Source organism: Leopardus geoffroyi, chromosome B2 (assembly GCF_018350155.1).
Source record: "Leopardus geoffroyi isolate Oge1 chromosome B2, O.geoffroyi_Oge1_pat1.0, whole genome shotgun sequence".
Taxonomy (NCBI): domain Eukaryota; kingdom Metazoa; phylum Chordata; class Mammalia; order Carnivora; family Felidae; genus Leopardus; species Leopardus geoffroyi.
Window position 1 is genome coordinate 7,914,383 of NC_059332.1, and position 10,555 is coordinate 7,924,937.

General features: G+C 46.5%; 1 protein-coding gene across 1 annotated transcript; it reads right to left on the reverse strand.

Annotated features, from left to right (window-relative positions):
* Window positions 1–1,247: 1,247 nt before the first annotated feature.
* On the reverse strand, window positions 1,248–6,647 carry SOX4 (SRY-box transcription factor 4). The gene is given in 2 exon segments (XM_045497238.1): window positions 1,248–4,592; window positions 4,594–6,647. Coding segments are annotated over 2 exon segments (1,431 nt in total). The 5' UTR covers window positions 5,581–6,647; the 3' UTR covers window positions 1,248–4,148.
* Between the last annotated feature and the right edge of the window lie 3,908 nt (window positions 6,648–10,555).

Below are 10,555 nucleotides of genomic sequence, written 5' to 3' on the forward strand. Positions count from 1 at the left end.
AAAACAACTCTATTGGAAAAATGCAAAAAAAAAAAAAAAAAATTGGAAACTAGTATCTATAATCATCTTGAAAAGGTGAAATTATACTGAAACACAACAGTTACACTATTTTGGAGGTAGAGATTGCCTGCTCTTCACTGAACAACAAAATGTGCACGTTTTGGACTCGCCTCCAAAAACCTCTTCTTCTGGGATGAAGGATATTGCTTTACGTACAAGCCATCCTGATGGCTGAAAGGGTTACTTCCAAACATTTCTGCGTATTAACTCCACCTCTCCAGGGCTAGAAAACTAGAAAACACACACAGCACACATTTTTAAATCAACCAACGTTTGGAAGTAAGGACAGGTTTTGTTAGTTAATGGCAATAGTTAACTCTCAAAGTAAACAGGAAACAGTGCTACTTAGCAAGATGCAGCTTCCAAGCCAGCACTAATGGGCCTGTTTTCTCCCCCACCCCCCCACCCCCCCTGCATACAGGTCTCAGTAATACTGCTGTGCCAGACGCATGTAAAAAGTATAAATCTCCACTAGGTGAAAGCGTGCTATTCACAGATCCAGAGTGGGGGTTGGGTTTCCCTTCGGCCTTCAGGAAGCCAACTTCTCCAGTTCATCTCTATTGTTGCATTTCACTTACATTAATAACCCACAAAATGGGCATGGCACAAAATGGAGACTTTTTAGCACCACACAGAACCTTTCTGCTTCTAGGCAAAAAATGGATACCTTTCCATTTCAAAATCACTGATGGCTTCCTCCTCCACAACAGGGCGATCATTTACCAGGCTCGTGTGTTCTTAATCTGTGGAAAACAATTCTAGCCACTGCTGGATGGTTAGCGAGCTGGGGGTAAGTCACGGATAAAGCAGCTTTAGGAACAGAAGGCTTACAGGAAAAAAAAAAAAAAAAAAAAAAAAAAAAGAGCAGCCGGCCAGTTTTTGTCTGTAAAGGATTCTGTCCACATCGCCCTTCCCCCTCCTTTTAAAATTTCAAGACAAACGGCATTTATTTAAATGTAAAAATCAGAAAATTCCTAGAAAGCGTGCACAGTTGACACGTATTCAGCGGACGCCGTCATTTCACGGTCAGGGCCTGCCAAATCTGGCCAAGAGGAACTTCTTATTCCTCAGTAAGATCGCATTGAACAGGCAGTCCTGGGAGAACTTACTTGTTTCACAGCTAAGGCAGATGGGGGCCCTCCCAATCTTAGAGGCTTTGGGTCTAATAATAATGACAAAAGTCGAGATTTAGGGTTCAGTTCCAGCTGATTTTATTTCCTTCTCAAAAAAAGTTATTTACAGAAGGTATATATCAACAATCTGACAGGCAGTGAACTTGACATGATTAGCTGGCATGATTTTTTCTTTCTTTTTCCCCCAAAACATTGTTTTTGTGGCCTTGAATTTTAAGACAAATATTCTACACGGCATATTGCACAGGATGGATGGCAAAAAAAAGTTTAAAAACAAAAACCCTTAACGGAACTGCCTCAAAAAGGCAGACGTCCTAGTGCCTGTCATGTTATATTAAACATACATACACACAATCTTTTTGCTTATTATAATACAGACTTAAATGTACAAAGATGTTTTCCACTTTTTTCAATCTTTAAACACAACAGCTATAAACCTGAACACATATGCTATCATCATGCCATAAGACTAAAACAATTATATTTAGCGACAAGTAGAAAGGATTAAATAGTCAAATACAAGAATGAAAAACGCAGTACATAGTGTCGCGAACTCAAATCGGCATTTAGATAGATCCAGTGGTTTAAACGGCACGTTTTTGCTTATAAAAAAAGTGCAAAAAAGATGTGGTTTACAAGTTAAAGCTACAGGATCCCTTTTTGCTGTAAATGCACCAGTTTTAAAGCCTCTGGACAGAACAGTTTTTATTTAAAAAATTTTGTTTTTTCTGAAAAGCGTACAGTGTTTGGCTAATTCTCCCCCCCCCCCCCATCCTTTTTTATAAGACTGGGGTCAAAGGGTGGACACTGGTGGCAGGATAAGGGATACTGTCACTTTAAGAAGCCTGCAGATTGAAGTGTAAACATGGAGAAATTAGGGGCTGATTCTTTAAACTGTGTGAGATATTAACCAGCCGCCCTATTATAAAATCAGGAAATCCAAACAGCGATTTACACCGATTAACACCCCCTTTATATATTTTTTACAAAAATACACTGAGAAAATAATCAAACGTTTTCATCTCTCTTGTCTTTTTTTGTTTTTTAAAAGTGTCAAAAGTCTACATTTAAATATAAAAAATTAAAAGTTAAAACTCTAGCCCTTCAGTGAAGGAGACGTAAAATGGCGTGGGTAACAACAAACTACCAAAAACAAACAAACAAAAAAAAAAACCAAAAAAAAAAAAAAACCAACCAAAAACCAAAAAATCCAACAAAAACAAAAGAAAAAAAAAAAAGAAAAGGAAGGAAAAAAGGAAGTAAAAAAAAAAAAAAGAAAGCAAACGAAAAGGTTAAAGTAAAAAAGGGACAAAATAAGAAAAGAAAAATGTTTGGCCAGTATAAATACGTCCACATATAAAATGGCATCTGATTACATTTACAAGGAAAAAAAAAATACGAGGATGAAGCATCGGTGAGGGAAAAAAACACGTCTTCTCATTTACACCTATAAGGAATAAACACATACACACTGAGAAAAAATTTGGTCCTGAATTGTGGTTTTTTTTCTTTCTTTCTTAAAGTCCAGCACAGATTTGAGTTGCGTTTGAATCCTTTAAAGAGTTAAGAATGAAAAAAAGCTGGTGATAATTTTGTTGTAGGAATCAAACATAGCGCCATCTATCTGCTTTTTATATTATCCTACACTATTTTAAAAACTGCTCAACAGTCTTATACAGAAATCTTTAAAAGATAGACAGGATAACATGCTATATTAACCCCACCAGTGAAATAATCCAACACCATCACGATTCCGATTAAGAGAAGAAAAAAACCTCTTTTTTTTTCCCCCCGCCCGAAACCACTCGCCCCTCCACGGCCCCCCGGTACCACATCAAACAGTCCGCGCTCCTGCACGCCCGCGGGCGGCCCAGTCTCACCTCTCTGATTGCGGGGATGGCGCGGGGCGGGGGCCGCCGGGACTCGCCACCTGCTCCCGGAGCGTGCACACCCGTCCCAGTTCCTCCGCAGCCCCCCACCCCCGCGTCCCGCCCTGCGCCCCGCGCCCCTCGCCGGGCTCCCCACCGGGCTCCCCACCGGGCTCTCCGCATCACCTCCTCCTCCGGCTGCGGGAGGGGGCAAGGAAAAAAAAAAAAAAAAAAAAAAAAAAAGGAAGGAAGGAAAGAAGAAAGAAAGGGAAAAAAAGTAAAAAAGGAGGCAAAACCCAGCAAAACGGGAATCCGCCAGCGTGGAGTCTCTCAGTCCCGGCGCGTCTCGAGCCTGCGCGACCCCCCAAAAGATCAGCCTTCGGATCTTTTCCAATTCCACGCCCGGAGCCTTCTGTCTTCTTTAGGGGGAGGGGGGTGGCGGGGGTGCTGAGAACTAAATCCCCAGGGGCGCGTTGGGTTTCTTTCTTTTCTTTCTTTTTTTTCTTTTTTTTTTTTTTGTTGTTGTTGTTTTTTCCCCCTCCTCTCTCGATCAAGAAATGAGATAAAATAAAGCAAAAACAGCAAGGGGGCGATGAGAAAGGGACGAGATTCCTTCAGTCTCTAGAAAAAACTATCAAGTCGGCTTCTTGCTGGGGGAGCAGCAGACAAGTCCGGAAGCTCGTTGGAAGTGGGGGGGGTGTGTGGGGGTGTCTCTTCGGGCAAAGGGGAGGAAACTCCAAGTAGCTTTTTTGCCATCAACAACAACATCAAGAACAATAAAAGGTCGCCCCCCCCCACCCCGTCTCCCCGCCGCCTCCTCCGCGTCCCCGCGGCCGGGCAGCTGGGGGATGGGAGCGCGGGTCCCCAAAACGCCGCCGCGCTTTCTCCCGCGACCGCGATGCGGCCCAAGCCGGCCCTGCTCGTTTTTTTTTTTTTTAATCTTTTCCTTTTTTTTTTTTTTTTTTTTTTCCAATTTTCCCTTTTCTCTTCCAACTCTTCCTCTGTCCACTTCTCTCGCTCTCTCTTTGTTTTCCTCCCCCCCCCCCCCAACCCGGCCCTCTGCTCCCGGCCCGCGCGCGCCCCCCTCTCAGTAGGTGAAGACCAGGTTGGAGATGCTGGACTCCAGCCAGTCTCCCGAGATCATCTCGCTCACCTCGGGCGTGCAGTAGTCCGGGAACTCGAAGTGCGAGCCGGAGCCGGGCTCGAAGTTAAAATCCAGGTCCCGGTCCAGCGCCGACGACGAGCTGAAGCTGCCCAGGGACATGCTCTCAAAGTTTGAGCTGGGGTTCAGGTCGAGCAGGTCGTCTTCGAACTCGTCGTCGGAGGACGAGGAGCCCGACGACGAGGACGACGACGAGTGGGACGAGGCCGACGAGGACGCGTGCGACGGCGCGCTGGACGGGGCGGGCGAGGCGGCGCGCAGGCTGGCGTAGCTGCGGTGGTCGGCGGGCGAGCGGCCGGCGGCCGGCGACGACGCGGCGCTGCTGCGGCCGCTCAGGCTCGGCCCGTCGGGCGAGCAGCCCGCGCCCCCCCTCCTCGTACAGGCCCAGGGGGTCGCTGGGGTCGGCGCCCGCGCCCACGCCGCCCGCGGGCGACGAGGACGCGCCCAGGCCTCCGAACAGGTAGACGCGCTTCACCTTCTTGTCGGCCAGGTGCTTGCCCGGGGCCGCCAGGCCCGGCGCGGCGGAGGCGGCCGCGGAGGCCGAGGCGGCCGCGCTGGGAGTCCGCGCCTTGTACAGCGAGTGGTGGTCGGCGGCGGCCGCGGCGGCGCCCAGGGGCAGCAGGGCAGCGGCCCCCGCCTGCTCGGCCGCGAAGGAGGAGGAGGCGCCCGCGGCCGCCGCCTTCCCGCCGCCGCCCGCCAGGATGAGCTTGGCGTGCGGCTTGCTGACCCCGCCGCCCGCGCCGCCCGCCACTTTGGAGCCGCAGCTCTTTTTCTGCGCGGGTTTGGAGTTGGCGCCGCCGCCGCTCGCGCCGCCGCCTCCTCCCCCCGCGTTGCCGCTCCCGCCGCCGCCGCCGCCGCCGCCCCCGTGGCCGCCCCCGCCACCGACCTTGTCTCCCTTCTCCCCCGGCTTGGAGGAGGCGGCGGCCGAGGCGCTGGAGTTGGCGTTGCCGGACTTCACCTTCTTCCTGGGCCGGTACTTGTAGTCGGGGTAGTCAGCCATGTGCTTGAGGCGCAGCCGCTCCGCCTCCCGAATGAAAGGGATCTTGTCGCTGTCTTTGAGCAGCTTCCAGCGTTTGCCCAGCCGCTTGGAGATCTCGGCGTTGTGCATGTCGGGCGACTGCTCCATGATCTTGCGCCGCTCGATCTGCGACCACACCATGAAGGCGTTCATGGGTCGCTTGATGTGCCCGCTCGGCGTCTTGCACCAGCTCGGGTCGTCGGCCTTGCCGCCCGTGGAGGCGGTGGAGCCGGGCGTGGGGGAGGAGGCGATGCCCAGCTCGAGGCCGGCGCCCGAGTCCGAGCTCTCGCCCGCCAGCAGCGCTTCCGTGTTCTCGGCGTTGTTGGTTTGCTGCACCATGGCCCCGGCTCGGCGGGCGCCCACGCGCGCTCACACCCTCGCGGCGGCCGCGGCGCGATCGCCGGGCCCTCCCGGCTCCCCGGGCCAAGCACACGCCGAGCGGGAGAACGCGCGCGGCGGCCGTGCGGGCCCCTCCACTCCTCGCCGGGGCGGCGTTGGGCGAAGAGAGAAAAGTCTCCCAAAGATGCGGGGAAGGAGTAGTCTGCCTCTTGCAGAGGAGTTATAGTTCCCAGGCTGGAGAGTCTCTCCCTCCCTCTCCTTCTGGCTCTCGCTTTCTCTCTCTCTCTCTCACCGCGCCGCAGTTTGCTCTCTCTCGGCTCTGAGTCTGGAGACCGTGCTAAAGTGGAGAGGAGTTTCTTGAATGCTGGTTGCTGAAGCTTCCAGTGCAAGTTTCTCGCCGCCTCCCAGGCAAGTCTTTTTTTTTTTTTTTTTTTTTTTTTTCTTCCCCTGAAGCAGTTGGTTCCAGTTCACGAGCGCTCTCTCAGGAGCTCAGGAAAGCGACATAGTCTCTATCACTTAGTCCCTTTCCTACAATGCAAAGCAAAAAAGACTCTGGCTCCAGGACTCTCTGTGGGCGGAATCGGCACTAAGGAGTTTGTGCAATTATTTTGTTGCAAGGTAGGAAGCCAAAAAGCCTTCGTGCAACAGACTGGCATGAATAAATGTATGTTTCCCCCTCCCTTCTGCAAGAAGGGAGCTGGTAATGGCAGAGTTCCTCTAATGCAGACTCTTAAAGAGCGTGCAAGAACTAGAGACCCGGGAGCGAAACAGGCCTCTTCCCCTCACACGGTTTCTCTTGCTGCAGCTTAGAGCAGACCCCAATTCCGCCTCGCGCCTCTTTATCCTTTCACAGTCTTGGCCACGGCCAATCAGCCGCTGTAACCAACGCTTCCTCGTGCCAAGCCCCTCCCCCGGGCTTCCCATTGGCTTGGAACCCGATGCAATAATAATCTCCGCGTGCAATGAGAAGCTCCAAATCTGACCTCATTCCAATTTACAGAGCAAACTTTTTAAAAGGGCTAGAAGTACAGCTGAGATTTCTGCTGCCTTTTTTTCCTTTTGCTCTGTGTGTGTGTGCGTGTGTGCGTGTGTGTGTGTGTGTGTGTGTGTGTGTGTGTGTGTGTGTGGTGTGTAAAGAGGATGTTAATGCATGAAATTATTAAGGGGAGAGACGGAAATGTATTCTAACCATTATGTTAGATAACAAGGGGCTTGGAAGTGTGTGTGTGTGTGGGGGGGGAGTAAGGGTGAAATACTGTAAATGGAAGCTTTCTGCTTAAAAGCCAAGTGATTATTTTTATTAGTTCTTTTCAGTACTGGAATAAAGAATCAGCCTCTAGTGCAAAATCTGTTCCTCGGATCCTTCATAAAGCCAAGGATGTAAAAGGGGGAAGGAAAGCCACAACAATAAATCAATGGATATTGAAAACCATTAAGAAAGTGGTACCTAGACACCTGTCATCACAATTATTTTAACAACTCTAGGTACAGCACAGATGTTGATGTATTGTGTAAATCCCTTCAGAGCAATTTTTGTTCTGTTTGTGGAAGGCAGAGGAGAGGAATTTTTGCAACAACTGCTTGCTCTCTTAACCAAACAGGGGTTAACTATGGTTATTTAACGATTTAAACCCCCCTGTAAATCCTAGATAGCCCAAACAGAGGAGCTCTCCACTGGTACACATTAGGCAGTGTTCCATACTTAATGGCAGAATTTCCATAGAGTTTTGTATAGGATGATAATGTTGAGTAAAGGATTGAAATCGATTTACTTTCTCAATATTTGTTTCCCACATTTTCAAAATTCAAGGTTGCTTCACTCTCCTCCCTTCTCCCCCCCCCCCCACCCCGCCCCAACCCTTTAAGAAGGGTTCTTTCTTATATATTTTTCCTCTTAAATATTCTTCCTACGTTGCTTCTATGCTACTTGAATCAAATGGAGCTAAAAGGCCAAGGCAAAGGGAAAGAAGGAGGTGGTAACTGGTGGCAGAAGACAGTGGAGCCTCTGGATTTATGTTAGACCTAGATGCTAGTCCTTCTTACTTGGTTTTGTACTCTGGGCATATGATTAAGTCTTAGTCTTCCTCATCTGTGATATGGGAACACTAGGAGCTACTTCATATAGGGTTGTTGTGAGGTTTCAATGAGTTTGATGCGTTGTAAGCCCCCAGTGAATGTTATTATCCTTCTCTTGGTAATTCAATGCCAGAGATACTCCTTCTAATAGAGGCAGCATTTTGTTGTTCAAGAGACTAAAATTGTGGATGCTCACTGATTTTTTTAAAGTAGTCTCCACACCCACGGTGAGGCTTGAACTCAGATCATGGACTGAGCCAGCCAGGCACACTGAGGATGGTCACTGACTTGAAAAGCAATCAGAGTATGGATATGACCCATACAAGGACAATAGTGGCAATCCTGTTGTCTTAATCATTTTAAAAGAAAGTGAAGACTATTGTGGAGAGTGTGGCAGACGAAAGGTACAAGGGTGATCAGAATATATGTTTATTTGGCCACAAAAATGATCTCTACCACAAGGTGTGAAAATTAGGGTTCAAGTAAAAATTGGTCTTTCCTTAAACTTTTTCTACAGGCCAGGGATAGGTGGTTAGGTAGGGCCAACCCAACGTAATTAAGTGAGCTTTTGATTCAGATCAGACTAGTGGGAGGCAGCAGATTTCTATTTATCTTGTCAAACTTTTAAAGTATGTAGCTGGCGAGAGGCCCGGGTTGTCAGATTTAGAATTTTACTGTAAATAACACCCTTTCGAGACATCTGACTGGATCTTCAAGGATCAACCCAAGCAAGAATGTTTTATGAGTAAAAGCAACTCATTCTTGGCCACTACCTACCCAAGTTATATTTTTTTTCTTTTAGAAGGGGGAACAAATCTTAAACAAAAAACCTTTTTTTTTTGTTTTTTTTGCATATAACAAAGTTGGGTGTTTCATCATGCGTTTTCTTTTCTTTGGTATGCACACTCAAAAACCCCAGCAATCCTAAATGTTATACTCTGACATAAAAATTACCTCTTAAGAGTATACATACAGTTGTACACATGTATGTACACAAATATATACAGGTATATGTATTTTATACATGTAATTTATGTATAAAATTAGTATCTTCACTAGAACAAAAAAAGAGAATAAATATATTTATTTTGGGATTTATACCAACTAATGATTTGAGAGCATAGCTAGTTTGTGATCATTCAGTCAAGACGACTGGCAATATAATTGATTACATTTCTGAAACCATTTCTGCTCCCACCACTGAAAAGTATGGGGGAAAGTGGGACTTAATCAAAGTGGGTCTAGTAATTTTGTTTATGCTGAAAACACATGGGTTTTTAATTTTTAAACATTTTAAAATTAAAACAATTTAAGATTTTTATGTTTAAGCAATCTTTACGCCCAACGTGGGGCTCAAACTTACAACCCGAGGTCAAGACTTGTGGGCTCCATGGACTCAGCCAGCCAGGTGCATTACTTACACACAGGTTTTTAAAACTATATACTAAAAAGATAGCCACCAGCCTATTTGTATTGTGAGATGTATTTTCTTTATTTTAACAAATCCAGTAGCTTTTAAGACACGCCACTGTTACATGCAACTAAGGAAGAAAAATTGCCAATGAAGCTGTGACATCCCCTCAGTGGTAAGATATCTTAGAGATGTTGAAAACAAAAAGAACAAGTTCTTAGAACTGAAGAACTAAGGTATTCGTAATTTCCATTGGCTTTATAACATGATTATAGTATATATGAATGCTGAGACCTCTAAAGTAGGTTTGTTCTTCTATGTCACTATTTCTTTTCAAATGGAAGAAAACATTTGACAAATGGCTTTTATTAAAGTCCTCTTTCTCACCACGTGCATGCTGGAATGTATCGGGCCTCTCAATACCAAGTAACGAGAAGAGACCTCTGTGTTCTCATTACCTAATTTCATATGCTTTGTAACCAGTTCGACATTACTGATGTTTTCTCCCCAAATACCAAATATTTGGTGGCCCCTTGTAAATCAGTACTCAGTGATCCCTCTGCTGGCTTTGCAGCACATGAAGGAATTCTTAATGCTACTCTTTAAGCCATATTAACAGTAAACCAAGACAATTTTGCAAAAAGCAAAACCAAACAAAAACCCCACCCTATTTTAGAATAATAAACGAATTGTCTTTGTTAGCACTGATGTTAGACGATTCAAATTTTGAATGAAGGTAAATTATCTTTTCCACTAAATAATGGAATTCTATTTGAGATGTAATATCTGCTAATTCATTTCTTCTGCTCTCACATACCTGTACAACATAGAATCTCACATCCATAAAATGGGATGGGGTATAGATGGAAATAAGATTCCATCTCACTGCTCATTATATGCTTATGGCATGGTGCGGGGGCGGTGGGGGACGGGGGGGGGGTGGGAACTGAAGGGAAATTACTTTAACAAATCTCCTGGATTTGCACTGATTTGCAAGATTTTTGCCTTGCGTTGGTTATAGAAACCGTGACTGTGGGAGCTGGTCTGACAAGTGTTCAGTTCAAATGAAATAAAGGGGGTGGGGAACCCCCGTGTTTGTTACTTTAGCGGGCCGGGAGCAGCCCTGGGAAATCTGATGTCATTGGACTTTGCCAACTGAAAGGCCCAGCGTTTTCTGTTGCACACTCGAGGGAAAAGAACCCTCCAACGGAGGCTGATTTACTTCTCAATCAAGTAGACAAATTACAACTTCCACTTCATGAAGTTGTATGAGAACCGGACTTCCCTTTCAGGGTTTGTATTGAAAACATAACATGGAAGTAACTCATATTTACAAAAGAGCAAAATAGGGAGTCTGGGGCAAAATGAAATCCGTGATTTATTTTACTCCCAGAATAAGCTAAGAGGTAAGAATCTCTAATAATTTTTTTTTTTTTTACCACTTTCTCACCCCTCCTCACCAGCGAGTAGCGCCTGGTGGGATTAAGT